The sequence below is a fragment of the Mugil cephalus genome, chromosome 8, assembly GCF_022458985.1.
Source record: "Mugil cephalus isolate CIBA_MC_2020 chromosome 8, CIBA_Mcephalus_1.1, whole genome shotgun sequence".
Taxonomy (NCBI): Eukaryota; Metazoa; Chordata; class Actinopteri; order Mugiliformes; family Mugilidae; genus Mugil; species Mugil cephalus.
This window is the reverse complement of record NC_061777.1, coordinates 17,383,469-17,404,343: the sequence shown is the minus strand read 5'-3', so window position 1 is coordinate 17,404,343 and position 20,875 is coordinate 17,383,469. Positions and strand designations below refer to the sequence as shown.

The window sequence follows — 20,875 nt, the reverse complement described above, 5'->3', positions numbered from 1 at the left end:
TGTACCCTTTGCTGAAAAACAGCCCCAAAACATGATGTTTCCACCTCCATGCTTAACCGTGGGTATGGTGTTCTTTGGGTCATACTCACGTTTTTTCATCATCCAAACACGGCGGGTCGAGTTAATGCCAAATAGCTCAACTTTGGTTTCGTCAGACCACAGCACTTTCTCCCAAGCCTTCTCTGAGTCATTTAGATGTTCACTGGCAAACTTAAGGCGGGCCTGTACATGTGCCTTCTTGAGCAGGGGGACCTTGCGGGCACTGCAAGAGTTCAATCCATAACGGCGCAGTGTGTTGCCAACTGTTTTCTTGGTGACGGAGGTCCCAACTGCTTCCACATCATTAACAAGCTCCTGCCGTGTTGTTTTAGGCTGCTCCCTCACCTTTCTCATCATCATCCTCACTCCATGAGGCGAGATTTTGCGGGGAGCTCCAGACCGAGGACAGTTGATGGTCCTTTTATGGGTCTTCCACTTGCGAATAATGGCACCAATAGTTGTCACCTTCTCACCAAGCCTTTTGCTGATGGTTTTGTAACCTATACCAGCCTTGTGCAGGTCTACAATCTTGTCCCTGACATCTTTTGACAGCTCTTTGGTCTTGCCCATGGTGCTGTAGAAGTTGGAATGTAAGAAACTGATTCTTAGAGCAGGTGTGCTTTATATACATGACGAGTTAAGATCAGGAGTATTGGTAATTAGTTGACTGAGCACAGCTCCGTGCCACATGCGCACCAGCCAATCTGTAGGAGCCTGAATTCTAAGTGAATTGTTGGGGATCAAATACTTATTTCCCTTAATAAAATACATAACAATTTATAACTTTTAGATTGTGTGTTTTTTATGCATTTTCGATTGATATTCTGTCTATACCCATAACCAGTAAACAACCATAAAAACCAGAGTCTGATCATTTCTATGGAAGTGGGCAAACTTACAAATTCAGCAGGGGATCAAATACTTATTTCCCCCACTGTAACATTATGACCACCTTCCTTCTTTGTGCCTTCAAAACCATTATCTGATCGATCATCAGAGAGTGGACCTCCTGAGGGTGTCCTGTGGTGTCTCACAACAAGGTGTTGTTAGTGGAGTCCTTTGGGTTCTATAGGGTGAAGGAAGGGGCCTCTGTGGATCACCCCACAAGATACTTGATCAGTTTGGGAATTTGGAGGTCAGGTTAACACCTTGTGCTGTTTTTCATGTTTTTTGAATTGTTCGTAAACCATTTGTGTGTGTGTGTGTGTGTCAGGCTGCATCCTTCTGGGGGTGGCTGCTGCCTTCAATGAGTGTAATTTCTATGGGGTGGGGGTGCCTGGTCTGGTCTGAGTGGGTGGTACATGTCTAACATCTACACAAATGCTAGATCCAAACATTTCCCAGCAGAACATTACATTGTCACAAGATGGTCAATGTTGAGCTGAGCTGAGACGTTAAATTCTTGAACGCTTTAAGTGTCATTTGACCTGGGATGAAATGCTGCTTTCACACTACCGAAAAGCCCCGCAATGACCTGGGGCAATATATTTTCGTGCAGTGAAAAAGAGGCTTATGAATGCTAAATTAAACGTAATAGATGGCATTAGTCAATACCTAAAGTAGAATATACAGTGTTAAATTTTTAGTTTTAAATGTGATCAGCTGAGCAGGTTGAATTGGCCTCAGCAGGAGTGGGTGAAAGCCAGTGGGGGAGTCACCTATGATCTGCTTCAGTGCATCAACAAATTAATCCACTTCACAGTAGCTTGCTGGACTAATAGCTTCAGTAAAGAAACTCATTTGGCTTTAGTAATGAACCTAAACCGGAGTTGGAAATATAAACAGTCCAGTTATTAAGTGAACTCCAGCCATCACTGAGATCACCTGACACAGTCTTGACATACTAAACCTACACTCCTTTGGTCATGCTCATTAGCAGGGAGGGGTACTATTACTCAAATCACTGGCTTAAGAAACTAGCTACCAAAACTCATTATAACATCCATCTATTCAGCCTAATTTGCATACATTTCAAATAAGCATTAACAACGTGGCCGTGTTGGGTCGGCCATCTCATGCTCAGAGAGCAGATTGGGCCTAACAGGGCAGCGTACAGGCCAACGTGAGACCGTTTTAATAAGCTAATTTCATCCAACCTGGGTCCTGCTGCCCTTACAGTGTGTGTGTTAGTGAGTATGGGTGCTGATGAGTCTGTACTTTAGTAATGTTGAGGGAAGCCCAAGCCTGAGTTCCCAAGGTAACAGTCAGTTTGAGTGGGGGCTGGGTGACTCATTTGAAGGGAATCCTGGAACCTGAACAAGGCTGCCCACTCGCCCCACCCCCAGCTTTATCAGCACAACAACCAAACAAGGCGCTGACATGTCCCCATGTAGGGCTTCCCACTGACGGGGGTGGCACTGGAAAATCCCAGCCTGAGCTTGCCTACAAGTAGCATCAGTAGGCAGTGGCGCACACGCACAAGGCCACACTGCTTCACAGCTACAGAGGTTTCTGCCGGCATGACTAGAAATCCGTGGAGATAGCATGCTTACAAATACGCCCAGACACGTGTTGGATTTTGTTTCATACATGAAGGGAGGGGGAGAAGACAAGGGGCAGGAGAGGAACTTCAAGCTTATTAAACATCCAGTGGCATAGAGTTAAAACGTTCTGTGGTTTTTGAGGTGTGAATGGTGACACGAAATAAATGAGTATCAAAACCTTGTGGGCATGAGCTTGAAGTAGGAGGCGAAAAGGCAGTGAGAGGAAGAGGAGGAGCGTGATGGAGGAGTAGACGTAGGTGGACAAGAGAACGAACTCTTTGCCCACACAATTAATCCAATTATTAAGAAATTAAAAGAGATCAACAGGCGTGTAATTGACCGCTTAATTAGTTCAAGGTTAGTCAATTCTTTTGACTTTGGAAGGGCAGAGGGCCAGGAAGCATCTAGATTGGTAAACTTTGGTGAAACACCCTTCAATCTGCAATAATTAATAAACAAACAGTATTTCCACACAGTAGTGGCCCGAGTTCTTAAATAATAATAAAAGTTGTGTATAAAATGAATCCATGTTATGTATATTATTCATAGAAAACAAAGGCAACACGCCATTAAGATGACTCATTTTAGGAACAGTAAATTCTGGCCATTAAAAACAAAAAACTGTACATGTAGCGTTAGTCATCCCTGCTGATAAAAGTAGCCATTTGATTTGATTTTGTCCACAGTTACATCTGTTGGTAACTCTACAGTTCATTCAGTGTCTTTAGTCATTAACAACTGAGAGCTGGTACAAAGGGATTTAAGAGGCAGCATTACTGTTTTGAATCACTGGATGTTTAATTCTTCTATTATAATTGAGGCAGGAGCGAGACAGAGGTTATGGTAACTGCTGGAAACCTGTCCCACTTCACAGAAAGGTTAATGAACCTTACAAGTCCTATGGGAGATGGAGTATGCTGTTAATTTGACAAACGTGGGAAATAAATGCTTTTATGCTTTTATTGACGGTGACCAATAGCGGCCTTTGCTGGAATGAAAGGTTTTAGTCTTTTAGGTGCTTTGCTATGAGGCAAAACAATAATGTGGAATGCATTTGTTGGAAGAAACTAAGTACATAATTGTTTGAATAGCAATTTCAGGCCAAAAAGCATCTTCATTATTAATTCCTACTTTTGGGGAACATATACTGGGCAGAATGTACAGTAACCTAATTCATGTTATGAAACAACTGCCTTTATTCTGAATACATTTATGGGAATGAGGGACTTTTAAAAAAAGCTGTTTTAAAATCTACATATTTTCACATTCCATTTTATGCACCATTGGTCTGGGTTTCATTTTAAAAGGGCACCAAGGGTGTAATACACTGACAGCTGGAGAGGATACAACAGTGCATCAGTGTCGGCGCCAACCTGAATTAGTCTGTGGGTTTGATGGAATCATCGCAAAAAGGTGGTTATGATGCATCTGATCAGGACAGAGGTTTTAGGCACAGGACCAACCATGTATACGGTGTGCATGATTAAGAGATTAAATGGATAATCTCCTTCCTATTCAAAGAGACCAACGGAGGCAGAGATCTGGCTTCACAGACCTTCACTTTGGTTTACATCTAACCCGCAGTCAGTTGGCAGAGTTCAGATACAAAATCTGAGTTCAAACTCCTTCGATCTTAGGTGAAACAAATCTGCTGTGAAAGAAAGAACTGTACTCAGTTAGAAAAATAAATAAATAAATAAATCCACCTCAACAATTAGTGTTCTACAACCATACATACGGTTTTCTATTTATTTATCTGTAGCAACTCTCTTTTCCAGTCAGGGACAGTCTTACTTGACCTCGAGATACAAACATTTGTCAATGAATGAATGTGTCCTGCTCAGCTGCCACTATGTTTTACACATCAATCAAGATATAATTTTGCAATCTCTGTATTTTATACTATACGGTAATTTTATACTTTCACGCAACTCAAGTAATATGATCAGATACTCTGTACTGTTACACGCAAACTCGCGTTTAATGTTTCAAACTAACCATTTATAACATGAATGCCACCTTTACGTACATATGTGCTTGGTAACATGTCTGTAATGTAATATAAAGATTAAAACAACTGGTATTATCATTTTTATTTCGGTTGGGGTAAGGAGTGTTGTTATAAATGACAACCTGGGTTGGCTGTTTGTAGGAGCACAATTTCAAGCATTTTTGAACTCTTCATTTTTGCTGTGCACATAAGAAGATTACACGAGCCTTGTGTCCTTTTAAGTGGATTGAACAAACAACCCGTGCTGTCATTTTTCTAGTGAGAGTAGTGCCCTTCGCTTCATTTTAAGCTCAATGTAAGTCTTCGATCATGTGCAGCTGTCCATCTGATACCAGAGCGAAACTCTCCTAACCTTATAAACCAGTTTGACACATCTTCGTGAAACCAGCCCCGGCCTCGTTCTTTTCGATACCCCCTTCTGTACCAAGCCAGCTCTCACCCTCTCCGTCTCTCGCTTTCTAGGAGCTACACTGTGGGCACCGATTCCTGTGCCTGTATGCACAATGTTGCCAGAGGAACACACAAGAATCCGAGCTCCACAATCCCTCTTAACCTCTGACCTTGGCTTATTGTTACCTGTGAGCAGCACTGTGGCAAACATGTAGTACAAGTACTGCACAGCCCTGCAAGCTGTTTGTGTTCTGCAAGTATGGAGGGCAGGGGAGGAGGGAAGGAAGAGAGGGAGCTATTTAATCCTCCCCAAAGGAACTCCCCTCTCAACCCGTATCGTGAACTCGCAGGCAAATCGCGTTGCTGGAAGGCACACCACACACACACTGCTGTCTTTTTAATTTCATCAGCTGAAAGAAATCTATACAGTGCTTTGGAATCTGACTGAGCTGCGGAGAGAAGTGAACTATACAGCACCCTGGAATGTAAACAGGTTTCTCACCAAGTGTAGCATAAAAATACCCCATCGTAGCAAACCTCTTGGCTATGATAATGGTCAATAGTACAGATCAGAGGTCTTAGTAGGTTTTATGGTTGTTAGTCCTAAAGCATATCAATAAGAGCAAGTTAACAAATCCTGAGAACAATTCAGAGGAAATGCAGCAGTCGTGCTCAAATTATTCGAGTGTAACACGGATAAAATATTGGCTACTGCTGAATGTATTGTACTGATGGCGGCTTTCTGCTTGCCATTACAAAAAGCATTATCTCCTGAGAATATTAGGAACGCTGTCATTAAATCCCTTGTAGTCAGCTGCTTGGTTGGGAACAGATATGGGCAGTAATCTGCAAAGAATGGACTCATCTATGGCTACAATGTTAGCAATTGTTAAGCACTGGTAGTATTCACAGGAACAGACGCAATATTTATTTAATATCAGTAAAGCAGGGCCAGACTCTGTTCTAGGATTTCAGCATAAACCAACAGATACTTGTCAAACCTCCATCCCTGATTTAGTGCGTGTAATATTCATGGCAGATTGCAGGTGAACTCTTTCTGATATACGAGCGCACTTCATTTAATTGTACACAATGTATGCTGTTGTACCAACTGAAGTTATTCGTCTGTTATTGAATATAGATCTTTGCACTATACTGTGATTTCCTACTTCTTCGGTTTGATATAAACTTTGGAATTCAAACAAACATAATCAGTACGTAGAGTTAGACAGGCCACTATAATATCTGCCAACTTTGCATTCAGAGCTGTCACACTTAATTATCATGCCAAAATACAAGAAAATACATTGGCGGCAGGAGGTCTTTTGTGAAGTCTTTGTTTTTGTGTACAATTAACTGGCAAGCATGCTATATACTTAAGTAAGGGCTATTTTAGGTGAGCATAATTGTTAGTGAGTTGTTTTTATCAGCATGCCTCACTCCCCTTCACCCAGCCCTATCAGCAGACACCCCAAAGAGGAAGCGTTTTTCACAGCAACCCCCCACTAACCCTGACATTTGTTCATTTAACCGCCTCTCTGGTTTTGCTGGTGGCTGCTTTTTGCCCCCTCTCCGTGTCTGTCAAAAATGACCACTTTACTGGGGAACAGGTAGGCAGACTCCGTCAATCCCCCCCACCTGTACCCTGAAACACACAAATTCGCACACGGGGCCGACTGCCAAAGATCCTGCTTTACTGACTGAAGTGGAGTGGAGGGGAGGGTGAGGGGGGGGGGGATATGACAAAGACGACAGCTTGTGTGGGGGAACATTGTCTGCGGCTGCGACTAGAAATCTTTTCAGGAAAAACAGGATTTTATACACAATGGTCGTGGGTGTGAAGAAAGGGGGCACATATTAAAAGAAGTGCCTTTATGCGTGCCGAGCTACTGGTTTTAAAACTGCGTTCACATGGACGAGGTCCAATCTGTTCTTATTTTCCGTACAAGGCTACAGTGTGACAGACTGGATCAAAGAGGGCTTTCCAGGTTGTCCTTGTTTTCTTGGAGAGTAATCGTGATATATCCAGGACAATGTTCTGGCTAAAAATTAATGCAGCACACTGACACACAGCAGATCTACTTCCTTAAATAAAATAAACGTGTAAGCGATTTAAGAGGATTTTTTATTTTTTTTCTCCCTGTGAAATTTGATTTCCTAGAAAACGCTACTAGGCAACATTTAAAAACTCTTATTCATGACAGCATTAAAACATCAGGCTCTCAACGCCGTGAAACATCCTCGATCATCTCTCGACCACAGCCGCAGCGGGGAGGTCAGTTGTAACAGAGATGGCAAGAGGATTGGCGGTTTATCAGCCACAGTATTATGTGTGCGTAAGTGTGCAAGAACTTGTGCGTGCGCGTTTGTTGTATGTGGACGGGGGATGGAGCTGACAACTGAGCGGAGGATTCTTATGTAATTTTCCCTTTAGGTGGCAGAGAACAGTGTGAGCAGCAGCCCACACTGAAGAAGAACCTGTTTGTTAATAAGCTGCATGTAAGATAAGATCAATATTTTCAGCGAGTATTTGTGCACAAGACCAGGGATGTCCAGATGTAATAATAAAAAAAAAAAACTAGAGACAACGAATGACACCAAGTCTAAATTGGTATGTCAGTCAACGAATGACAGATTTCAAGGTTCAAGGTTTATTTATTCGTCTTCCATAGGAGAAATCTGTCTTGGACCGTAAGTAATTCGCCTTGGTTCTGTAAGGCTTTCTCCAACTTTTTCACACATATAACAATAAAAATACTACCTACATGAAGGTGTGCAGCCTTCAAAAAGGCCACGCTAGACGTAACAGCTAAAAAAAAAAAAGCAGCAAACACTAGCACCCAAATATTACAGAGAAGCTGTGGTAAGAGTGTTATAAGGGTTAGTGAGGGGATGACTTCCAAAATCTGAACTCCATGTAGTACCACCTCTGACATTTGTCTGGCTGTATCTGACAGGATGAGCACATGCTCTAAATGTTAAGCACCTCCAGCTGCGCTTCCATGTTAAGGACTATTGTTGGCTTATACCGAGGGAGGTTTTGGATTGTAATGAAAAAGTGACCCGTAAGTAAGTAAACTTCATCAGGGTCAAACCGATTCACGCTACAATATAAAATATAGAGTCCAAAGAGTTTCATGCTGATGGTGATTTACTGTTTCAGCAGTTCTTCAAGTTCTCTCCCGACTCTTAATCACGTAAAACAGGTGCTGAGTTTAGTTACTTCTCACGTATGTATTTTACTAACAACAATCTGTTCTTATTCTTTAAGACACTTAGCACAAAGAACATGTGTTTATCCTGTCAGTTCAAGTTTATATAAAGGCAGACAACAGGTGCACCAACTGGAGTTTTGAGTGGATAAAGTTGCTTCATATGACTCAAAGCCAGGAGGCACTTCTGTGAGAAGTTTGTGAAACCATAAATAAGCAAACTGTTAACCTGGGCTATGAGCATGTTTAGCAACTTTGGAGGGAAAAAAAAAATCACATTAAAAAGGAAAATTGTTCACTTCCTTTGCGCCCACCCCCTTGTCATAAGATATGGATGTCCCGTAAGGTTATTCGTGTTTGCTGGGAAATGAAGTGCTCAACTGGATTAAAAACACACTGCATATGTTTGGAAATCTGTTTCCCTGGGCGTATGAGTGGAGTAAGCGAGTGTGAAGCAGCAGCTTGCGTCTCCTCCAAGAGAGAGGGCAGACACTCTCATCATTAGCTGGGCTACAATGTGCTCCTCTACCTGCTCCAATCTGCACAGCCAGGCTCCACTCTGACGCCAGACAGATGTTCCCAGCACGAGGTGCAAAGTACCGAGAGGGGAAATGAGAGTGAGCAGGAGAGAGGCAGAAGAATGGAAATATTCAGTAGAGTACACAATAAGAGTTTAATTATGAATAATACCAATGGTTCTTTGTTCTCGCAATGAAGCTAGCTATGGTTCGCCTGGCCTTTGGGAAATTGTTTTTTTGCTTCCATATGGGGGCAGCTGTCTGTCAAAAATAAACGCTTAAACCGCAACATACCACAGTAGGTATAATTACAGGATAAAGAACAATGCAATTATATATGTTTATTTGAAATATTGGATAGGTATTTTGCTAAAACAAACTCCGAGGCTATCGCGAAGGTTAAAAATATAACGCTACCATTTAGTGCTGCCCAGATAGTAACGATCTGAAACAGGCTGTTTTTTTTTTTTTGCAAACCTTGAAATTAAACTTGTCATAAGTACATTTAACACAAGGAGTATGCGCCATACTTGACTAAAGGAGACTGACAAGATCTACTTTAAAGACTCAAACAAAACGAATTAATTCTAATTATGACATTAGTTGTCACACAATATTTTTTTGTCGTAATTAGCTACTTGGGCGGCACTTTCCTTCCTAAAAGCCCCATGTTTTGGGGTTTTGGTGCATTAAAGAGAGTGGTCGATCATAAACAAAGAAGCAAAGTAACAAAAGTGTTGTTCTGTTGAGAGCTAAACACTCAATGAAATGCTGTGAGGCGTTACACGTCTAATAGTTTTCAGCTAAAGGACATCTTGAGGTGTGGAGCAGATGATCTCTGCAGGCCACAGAATTCACAAACACAAAGCCAGCTGGTCTGATACAGTCACAATACTTCACTGTTTGTATTTGCCTGAGCAGCAGCCGAACACAGGCTCTGTCCCCCTTTGAGAGCTGCTACAACACAGAACGATGTTAAAGCATGCATATCCCTCATGCACAATAATAACGAGAACAGTGCACTGTGTGCTGAACTGTCCACCTGGCCCTCAATCAGTCGGGGAGAGGATGTTTAACCGAGATATGATGACTTCCAAATCCACATCATCTGTGGCCTGAACAGGTTACGATGGGTCACAAATCTTTCGTTTAAAAGCCTGAAAGAAAGCAGCTACTCAGTTCGATCAAAAATGACAAAGGCTGATAGCCCTAATGCTTTTGCTTCTGGTGGATATAAACAGACTCCAGAAAATCCAGTAATTTCCTTCAAATTACCTTTGCACATTAATGTAGAAATAGTTACACATTTAAGCCAATTAACACCTTTAGCGCATTAGCAAACCCCGAGGAGAGAGACTTCATACATTATCAATTACATCCATAAAAACCTAGGGCCACACAACTCTGTCTAAATGGGATTTCACAGCAATGAGCACCTTGGCTTTTCTCTGAGTATTAACTGTAGCACTGTTTTGCAAGTTTAATATTGCATCATGTTGACTCACTAAGCACCCAAACTATAATGAGAAAATAAGTATTAACAAGTTAAAGTAACACCCAGTCCTGTATTTTTATAAGCTAACTCTATTCAGATACTAATGATTTGCTTGTTAGAGTAATTATTGCTGCAAGACCATACCGGAACATCTGTATTGATTCAGACGCTGGGAGAGCGGAGAGAGAGGGAGGGAGGGAGAGGCTCACAATCTGGATTTTGACTTCGAAAGCGAGACAACAATCTGTTGATGGTTATTTTGGTAATTGTCCATAATTGATGTAAAAACACAGCATGTCTCGCAGGAGAGTCTAAATTACCGTTTCTTGTAGCTTAAGGGGTCAATGATAATGGGCAGTTGCAATAAAAATGAATATAAAACATCTAATAATGTGAGTTCCAAATTAAACTGGACAGCTGGTGAGAGAAGACGAGACACCCAGCCCCACAGTTTACTCTTAATTGGTGGAATAAATTGTTCTCGGCAGTCAAGAGTAACGATAAGTGATACACACGGTTAAATAAAAGATATGACACCTGACATAAACCTAACGATGAGACTTGCCTCCTACTTCTATCTGTATGGTTATTCTGCACGTTTATGAACGCACGCAGACAGAAGACCTTCAGTATAAAAATAGCTATTTCCTGTGTTCTTTGCAAACAAATGCACAGCTCAGTTATTAAAGATCGACATGAGACAAAGAAAGCAAAATGCAGATGCAAACCAAGCCACACCGGCAATTGCACGTGATCCGGTTAAAAATTGCTGGTGATAGAACAACTTCCTGTATCTGTTTCCTGTAACAATTTGGATAAACTCACATTTTGGTAATTGAGTCTGTTATACCACAAAACCCATAACGGAGAATTTAAACCAGCTAATGTTTATTAATCTGGATTTGTAGGAACAACTGCCCATCTTAACTTGGGACTGCTGGGAATTAATGTTTTAGTGTAGTTCAGTTAATAATAATAATAATTATTCACATTCAAATGTATTAAATTGTATGGAAATGTATAATATTTCTTTCAAGGTGGATTTTCTCAAAGAACTTATTTTATTAGTCGATACCATTTCCTCTTATATTCCCCAAAGTTTTATATAGGTCTTAACCATGATCTGTAGATTTGTGATGATAATCCGTCTAAAGGGTATTAAATTCTATCTGTTTGTCTAGACGGCATAACATACAATATAAAACCACAGCAAGCGTTCCGCTCGCTTCCTTAACCATAAATCACAGACTTTATGATCATCCATCAAAAGAAGTCAAAGCCTTTTCCGCTCGGATCACGTTGTCGTTTTTCTAGAGCGTGCTCTACACTGCGACTGCGAGCACCGTATGTGAGACGCGGTGCCGTGCGTGGCAACAAACATCCAGTTCACAAATGCCTCTGTGAAGAGGATTCTGGCATGGCTGTCTGATGATGAAGAGACCCTCAGCACGCGGTTTGAAAAATGGAGAGCCGGCTACACAACGAAGCACAGAGCAAGGTGAGTGATGCATCTGTAACGCACGGGGCGCTCCACTGTGTCCTTGTTGTGTTACCGTGGCTCCTCTAATGAGACTTGGATGCAGAATCAGGGTAAATCTACGGCGCCTTGCTGCTCGGTCCATCCTGACCTCACTTCTCTCTCCGCTGAATTAAGGAAATCTTTTTCTTCATGGATGTGGATATGGATAAAGGATACACACTAATTACGGAAACATCTGCGAACTGGGGCAGGACTGAATGACCTTCGACTAATGAATGTATTTGAAAAGAATATGGCTGCTGCAGCTTGCAAGGATCAAAACACTGATCTGTTTGACATTTGAAAACATGACCCCAGCTATGTGAATGGCAAACATATCACTGTATAGAAGTCTTTACCTAATATGGAACTAAATTACAGAGAATAAATTAATAATATGTTATTTGGGGGGTGAATTACATACACAAATTCATTCATAAATTGACCCACATTGCTGTCAAAACCACCGCGTCGAAACAAAAGCCAACACATTCACATTGTCACCTAAAAAAAACAAAAACGAGGTTGTGTGATGCCACCTAGCCACCCTGGTCAATTAAACACCTCCCACTGCAGTGGCATCACTCAAAAGGCTCATTAACCCTTCTGACCAACCACCAGTCTCTATCAGAAAAAACATATCATCACAATGGCCAATCCCTACATGGGCAACGCAGGTCAACACCCACACAAGTGACAGGAAATTGAATTGCTGGAGAGAATGTGGTCTGTCTGAGCACTTGAAAGACATTTGTTTATTCACAGCTGGCCATGCAGCCAGACAGACTTTTGGGCTTAAAAATAAGAAGTAATACCTAATGCAGCTTTATAGAGCGGAAAATAGTGTTTTTTCTGTTTATCATTGATGTATGTAAGTGATACGAGGTAAATATTCAAAGATTCTTAGCGGCAAGCAGGAATGTGGTTGCATAAATTATCTCTTAAGCGGAGCAGCAATGAGCTGAATCACAGAAAGCAGAATTTATACCTATTGTCGGTTCACTAAAATATATATCCCAAACACATCACATTAGGATCTTTGAATCAATGTGGCGTTTACTTCTGTACCACGCCTTATCAAATCAAACGGGAACAGCGATACATCGTCGGAGCGTCTTTGTGTGCTTGTTTTTCAGACCACTAGTCTTAATCTACTGGGTTGATCTCCCGGTTCCCGGGGGATTAAAAAATGTCTGCAAACCTCAAAATATTTGAGGCAATCAACAACTCAACATGCATTTGGCGTTAGAATGCAAGAATGTGAAAACACACAAACGAATGGATAAAAGGGAGTGAAATATGAAGAGAAATAAGGGGATCGGAGCCGTGCCCATTTCGGGGGTGTAAAATATGGAGAAGTGTGGATCATTGGGGGAGCTGCTCTGCCTGGGGGAACAGATGAAGGGAGGACACTCTGCCAAGATCTCTCCACTGAAGGGGGAGCTGAGGGACTGGAGCTCTATGGGAGAAAGAGTGTGCGCCTCGCATGCTGCTCTCCTCAATCTCAGTCTCACACGCCTGCATTGACACGTCCCAGGCTCTCTGCAGCAGAGGGAAATTGCTGCTGACAGGGCCTTGCAAACTTTCACAGCCATTTAGAAAGACTTACTCCCACACTTTTGTCACAGGCATTTATTGCACAAGATACATGATATGAAAAATTAACATTTTTCAAACTTGGCATCCTTTTTTAACTAAGTTAGGCTTAAAAACCATTCATAATTTTTCAGCCTTACCGTCGGCCCAAGTGCAGATGTAAACACAAGACATGCCAAGTGAGACCCGAGATTATGAAAATGCACAATTTTCAAGAAAAAAAAAAAAAACAACAACCAAGAACTACTTCATAAATCTGTACCGTATGAGTCTGTAATCCAATAACAAATACTGCCTGTATCACCATCGCCAAAACATGAGTGTTTTAAGTGAGATCAGAGGTTAATGTCGACTGTACCTGTATGTCCACGACTAACCAGTGCCTCCAGTAGAAAGCAGGTTTATCTTCGTGATGTGTTGGAGCATCAGGATCAACCATCACAAGGACGTACGCCTTTTCCTGCAGACAGAACAAGATTCATATTATTACATTTTACACAGAAAGCATTTACCATAGCAGCACACACACTGTGATGAGCCCACAGGCAGTTCCAGTAACAGCGGTACCTGATCCCTTTCGCTTTATGAATGCAGACATGTGCTGTTGGTGCATCACGTTGCCCTAGGCTTGTCAGCCATCTCAGCAGTCAACAATACTTAGTTTAAATGCTTCAAAACAGATGCTTTACTTTCTTCTTAGCTTTAAGTTTGTCTACCTTAAGCGGTGTGAATTTCCAGCCGCGTACAGAAAGCTCACAAAGCCAGAAGACAGCTTTTTGTCTTTACTTTTTTTTTTTTTTGTATTTGTCTGACACACAATCATAACACACTCTTCAATTCAACTGTAAAGGTTAAAATAATATGAAAAGGCACTAGCTCTTATCATAATATGCACTGTATTAGTGATAATCACAAGTCACAGCGAGCACTGTCCGTCTTCCCTTTTATTCCTTAAACTTAATATCATTACTGTGACATCAACAAAATGACAACGTTTTGGATCAGATACCAAATCCTCCCGTTAACATATTCACAGTAACTTTCTGCCATTTACCAAGTATCTTTATACCCCTCAATCTGTCAATGGATAAAGTGAGAGAAAAAGCATCTTAACTAACACTTGATCGCAGTTATTGGACGCTGACTTGGCGGCTTAATTGCCGGAAAATCTTCATTCTGTCTGTCCCTAAAAGTTAGAGAATTATGAGAGCAGATTGATTTATTGCGAGAGCACATTTGTCATCCCTGGTCTGGTGCCCAAAATCTGCCAGACCATATGATGGGCTTTTTTTATTTTGTTCGCTTCCTCTACAAACAGAGACTTTAATCGAGGCTTTTTCAATCGACAACATCCTCTTACTGTATATGTACTTTCAACCGAGGCGAGACCATTATGATATCAGCTTTAATACATATAAAACAGACGCAGCGCATCTTACATTCTCAGACTGACTGCCAAATAACACAGTCGGCGGTGCGGTAAAACATTTTCAAAGAATCAAATGCTTCCATGTAAACATAAACCTTACGTTTCTGTTTGTTGTCCTATCGAGACATTCTTACAGGCCCCCGAAAATTATCCTAAGCCGATGTACTTGAATGAGATAAAGAAGTAGTCGTGTATTTTTCTGCAGATGCTCATTTTCAGAAGGATTCTCTGCCTACCTGACAAGCAGTAATAAGCGTAAACAACTAAGCCTAATAATAGGATAATACTGTAGTCTCAGTGATAGTGCCTGCAGGTAACATCCAGACACACCAGCAACAATAGAGCCTCCTCCACAGCCTGTCAAAAGTGACTCTATATCAGTGACCCCCCTGGGCAGCTTACCAACCATGACCTGTTGCCTTCTCAAGAGTTGTAATCCTCATTTGTACATGTTTGCTACCAGGCAAAGAAACTGTGATAATGTAGTTATACTAATATTTAAGTCAGACCCCGATGCATTCAGAAATAACATGGTTTGAAACAACAGCACGCACGCACACACACACATACAAACGCACACATGCATAGACTAAAAGGCAGTTAAAGCATTTAAATTAAAATGACCCCCAGTCACAATTACCAATCAAAGGAATTGCACTTCACTGGATATTTCACGAAAGTTACCATGAATGGAGATACTCTGTATTGGACAGGTTTGGCTTTTCTAAAGCCAAATTTAGAACAAAATTAAGAACATTTCACATTAATTTCCAACTGTAACAACAAAAACACTGTCTATTTATAGTGGGCTCTGTTTTTTAATGCCGTCTGCATATTTAGTGCTTGAATTTCTACCTGTAAGAATCTGGCGAGTCCAGCTGGCATGGGGAGCAAATAATACAAGAAGCTCCCACCACGCTTGCACTTCACACATTGTGGCATGTACCCTTCTCTCTTACGAGGACATTTTTTTTTTCTCCATCTGTCAAAATCCACATTAATTACGCACAGATATGTGCGAAAGACTCCAGGGAAAAACAGATGCATATTCTGCCATCTGAAATAATTTATCTGGGCTCAAACAAACTAAATGTATATCAAAACATGTTTTAACAGAGCTGTTTCTCATAGCTTTACACTAGAAGGCACGATTTGTCTGAAAATATGCTTGAAATCCTTATGAGGATTAATCATTAATACTAACTGATTCAGGTCTGGTGCTAATATATACTGCAAATCGATCACTGACAGCTCATATTCTATGTTTTGGAGGACACTGTTCAAAACTTGGACGAGTATTAGTGTTTCTGTGTCTCGTCTCGTTCATATACTTAATTTATGTTGTAAGAGGTGAAAGGTCAGAAGCCCACTCCGTTATGCTTTGAAAAAAGCATGCAGGACTTGATAATAATCTGAGATAAGTGAAATCTGGGTAGGTGTCGGCCACAGGCAACAGAGCTCTATCGGGCCATTATAGAGGAGGGGATGTGAAGGCCCTGGGTGAAAGCTGGAGGCGGGGGAAGATTGAGCCTGCATTCTCTTGGGATTAACCTCCCACTGCCTGCTGTGATCACAACAAAACGGCCCATTGAGACCACACCTCAGACACCAGGCGGGTGGAACAAACCCTGGGCATTTCTGTCACATCTACTGGTCAGTGGTAGAAAGGAACGGGAAGGTGTTCTCTTCGGGGACACGCGAGAATGTATGAACTCTATACATCTTCATGTTTATGTATCGCGGAGCTGCAGGTGCAGTTTTTAGAAATGCATTTTCGTATTGTTTTATTTACAAGAGATGACAGAGAAACTCCCACTCTATGCCAATAGCATCGAATGGATACTGTATTTGCAAAACTGAAGACTGCAGAGAACAAAGGCAGAGGCAAACCAGCGTCTCTGAGGGTGTAAACTACTGTATTACCTTTGAGTGAACTCTGCTGGGGATGAGAATCAGAGAGATGGCTAATCGCCGCTCTCGTAGAGCTGCCCGAGCCCAGCTTTGCTAACTGATGACACCACGAAGGGCGAGAGTGAGTTAGTGAGAAGGAGGGAGGAAGGAGAGGCCCCTCTGTGAGTTTACAAGTTCATGCTTTATCCCTGACCCAATACCAAACTGTGTCATCCGTGCAGCTGCCTATTAATATACCCTTTGCTTTATCCACCTTGTTCTTCATCTCCTCCAGACTGTACGCGCAGAACCCACAACGTTTCATTAAATGGTCAACTGTGCTCACCGCTCGGCCTAGAGCAGTGCAATGCATCGATCCCAAATCCCTGTTTAAGTAGCAAAAACACTTGAACTCGTTTGGTAATTAACAGGTATCTGTGTTGTGATTAAGAGACGGTGATGGCTTAACAACCATCGACTGCAGCTTAGAGCGAGGTTGAAAGATCAATCTGTAAATAGAGAAACATAAGAACTATAAAACACAGCTGATGAAGTAAATATGTCAAGATGATGGAGGAAATTACTCTCACCTATTTTACCTTCTTCTACTATTTTGCAGGCAGGAACAAAAAAGGACTTTAAAATAAACAAAACATATAATCTGGAATCGGTCATTCACAGGAGAAAGTTGTGTGGACTTTTAAACACAGGGCAAAAGTGACAAGGTCTCATTTTGGAGGCAGATACCAGTTAGAGGGGCAGAAGAGCAAGTGACGGGGAAGGTTAACAGTGGTGAGACTGCCGGGGTCAGAAGATGAGGTTCACTCTGGTGCAGAGCAGGTTAGGGGTCAACCAGGCAGCAGTAATTGAATCCTGGCCAGAAAGTGGGGAGCCGCACACCAAAAGATGAGATGGAGATAGAAGGGGGGCTGTGGCTCTCACCTAGAGGTCAGTGACCTCACAGGTGAGGTCCTCGCTGTCATTAATAACAGCCCATCCCCCACCGCTCATCTGTAGAAGTCTTGAAACCTCACTGCTCCTCACTCGAACTATTTTGCCATAAGACTCGGCTTAAATCGATGACTTGATTTAAAGGCAAATGCAACTGGACTTGTTTGTGTTTTTTTTAAGCCCTTGTTTTAAATGTACCATGAGCCTGGACCTGGGTCACTGCAAATCTTTACAGACATAATCAGGATCCTGAGTAACATCTTCATACCTTTATGTACACACTGAGTTGCAGATGCTTTATTCTAATTAAGATGTCAATAAGCATTTCCTTGTAAAACTAATTAATTTATACACATAAATGAGGAGCCCCCATATACAGTAGGTTCTCATTATTCCTCATCATATGTCAGTTAGAGGTGACGACTTGAAAACATACCATTTGTTTTTCTGTGTCCATATTATTACAAGTATATATTTAATTGTCTGTTAATTTGATTTTACTTAAAATTTTAAAAGTATTTTTATAGGTTTTATTGCAACTTTTCACCATCTCTATGTCACATGTATAGTCTCACATGTATTAGTCTCAAATTGTTCTAATATTAGTACGCTAATAATAAGGAGTACAAAATCTAGATGCTAATCAAATTAGATTAATTGATTTTGAAACACATATCACTTAGTTTATGCTATTAAATCCTAAAAGAAATCTCTCCTTTACTGCTATGTTATTATGGATATGTCGATTATGTGAATTACACATTGAAATAAAATTCTGCACTCCACTCTGTTTTAATGGCATTATTTCTGTTATTTTCTAAATTTATATCCTTCAGTAATTTCAGTGGATTAGTTCATACTCCCCCCTGCCATCATCACAGTCTGCAATGGAAACATGTACAACAAAAAGGTTCTTTCACACTGCAAACAATTCAACTCTGAAAACTGAACAGTGTCTAAAAACAAGAATTACCGCCCTGTGGTTCAATGTCTCCACCAACTAAACTAAAGTTTCACTTACATCAATGCCAGCCCAGATCCTTGTGGGTGTTAACAAGCATTATGACATCAATATGAAGTAGGCCTGTCACTTGTGTGAAATGTTGTCACAATTAGTCTAAGAATTCCTGAACAACGAACAAAAAATAAAGTTTATTGGGCGACAACAACATTTGACCTTTTACCACTATAATCTGATCTCTCGATTCACCCCCGAGTCTATTTGGAAAGAAATATACAAATATGAAGAAATCTCTTTGAGGTTTTCTTGCGTACTGACAAGGACAACAACTCGAAAACATAAAGCAGCATCTGCCTGATGATGTGCTGTATCGCCTTAAACAACGTAGAGCCTGATGATGTGATGTCTGACCAGAGCAGACAGATTTGTTAAATGATATATAAAGATTCAAACTTGCAGTAAGTAAGGACTGTCGAACGGATCAGCACATAAAGTGTAACATAAAGGAACCTTTCGCCAAAGTACAGCAACCTCAACATTGTACTTAAACCATCATCACATCAGCCAAATGAAGTATATTTGTTGAGAGACATATATATGGATATCTTCCTTTTTTAGGTGTATGTCTCTTAAAAGTGCCTCGGTGTCATTTTAAACCTAAAACTAAATCACTGGAATGCTGAAATCGACACACACTTCACATTAACACACACAAGATTAGATGCAGTCACAACCTCACTGCTTTAATCGTATGTTGCCTCTGACACTCTTATACAATCTGACATGGGCAATTTGGTAACTACTGCCGGTGTGCGATTCAAATTGTTTATTGACACAAATAAATGACATGCAAAGAGAATACCAATAGTTCTCCCGTGTGCTCTTAAGTGCTTCACACAGTGCAGGCTGCTCACTACCTCCAAAACTGCCTATTTTTAACTCAGCCTCCTCCCACACAGGAATGGAGTGTGAAGTGGCTTATAAATCCACACATCGAGGAGCCACATGGTCAAAAGAAAGTCACATGTGGATGCGAGCGCATATTCATAAGACAACGTAAAGACGACACCGCTGCTACTTCCCCAGGATCCGTGGCCAAACTGACGAGTGAGTGAGCTGTGAGGAGGGCAGCAGTTCAAGAGGAATCAGAGTGGAATATGAACCATAAGTTTACATAATTGCATAATCACATTTTCCTGTTTGAATATATAAATATGCAAATATGCTGTATTTTAATCAAATTAACACAAGACAGAAGGCAAGACGAGACAATGTAATATTTGGAAGCCTCTGCAATGACTGATCTTTGTCACTAGAAACTAACGCACAATACTGTTTATTTCAGCCTCTAAACCGAGAAAGAAGTGCTCTTGGATAAACTTGGTGAATGTTTAAATTCAGCCTGTCCTGAACTTTGTTTGTGAAGCCTCGTACTTCTGGTGTGCACTTTGCAACTGCTACGGAGCCATAGCTAACAGTAAGATGGTTCACAGTCTGATTGAAGCTTGAGGGGGGTGAAGGAATTAGTAGGAGCCTAGGGAACCATTTCTGCATTTCTCTCAACATTGAAGACTTCTTTCACCGCACCATGCATGCGAACACAGCCGTGCTCATGTTAAGCTTATTAGTCACCCTGGATGCGATCTTGCTAGCTGAGGCTTTCAACACTTTCTAGTGGTGGCTTTACACACATACACCTACACACTGCCATGAAAGCATTTCTGCAAATGCACATGCTCAGACACAGTAACTACCACTAACAGGTACTCTCATATCCCGACACCTGGCTGTAGCATGCAGCCAGGTGCTGGAATATGAGCCTCAGATTCCAGCCTGTGCTAAATGAGGCGAGAGGGAAATATTTTTGTCATGTAGTTTGGCTGCTGAGAACGCAACCCAGTCAAATTATAGCAATGGACTCATATCCATAATTAATCTGTCAAGCATGTCGCACACTGAGAGTCATAGATCTGCTATTTTACCACCAAGTGCAGCCTGGAAAAAAAAAAAAAAAAAAGGAAAAAAGTTAAAGCTTATTCTAATTACTTCACCTAGATTTTGGAGCCTCAATCAACTGGTTTGACTCTGAGAACATGAGTAAGTAAGTAAATGAATAAAGATCTGTTTCCACCAGAGGATGTTTTGGTTAGTGTGCAACTGAAAACAAGTTTATGCAAGGTATGAAGGGAGATTTTAAAGCTCATATGTGGTTCTAAAATTAACTTAATCACAATTTATTTTGGCAAACTCAAACTCTTTGGTTTTTGTATTTGGGATGAGTAAGGAGAGCGAAAGCCTGACTAAAATTAACAGTCTTGTTTACTTTCACAGAACAATTGCTTTAGTCTATTATCTTTTTTTTTTTTTGTTACATTTAACAC

General features: G+C 41.1%; 1 protein-coding gene across 1 annotated transcript in view; it reads right to left on the bottom strand.

Annotated features, from left to right (window-relative positions):
• LOC125011927 (phosphatidylethanolamine-binding protein 4) overlaps positions 1 to 20,875 on the bottom strand; it is a 51,869-nt gene that overhangs the window by 16,480 nt on the left and 14,514 nt on the right. Inside the window, exon 4 of the mRNA XM_047591448.1 lies at positions 13,622 to 13,723. Within this exon, the coding sequence (XP_047447404.1) occupies positions 13,622 to 13,723 (102 nt within the window). The remainder of the gene's footprint in view (positions 1 to 13,621; positions 13,724 to 20,875) is intronic.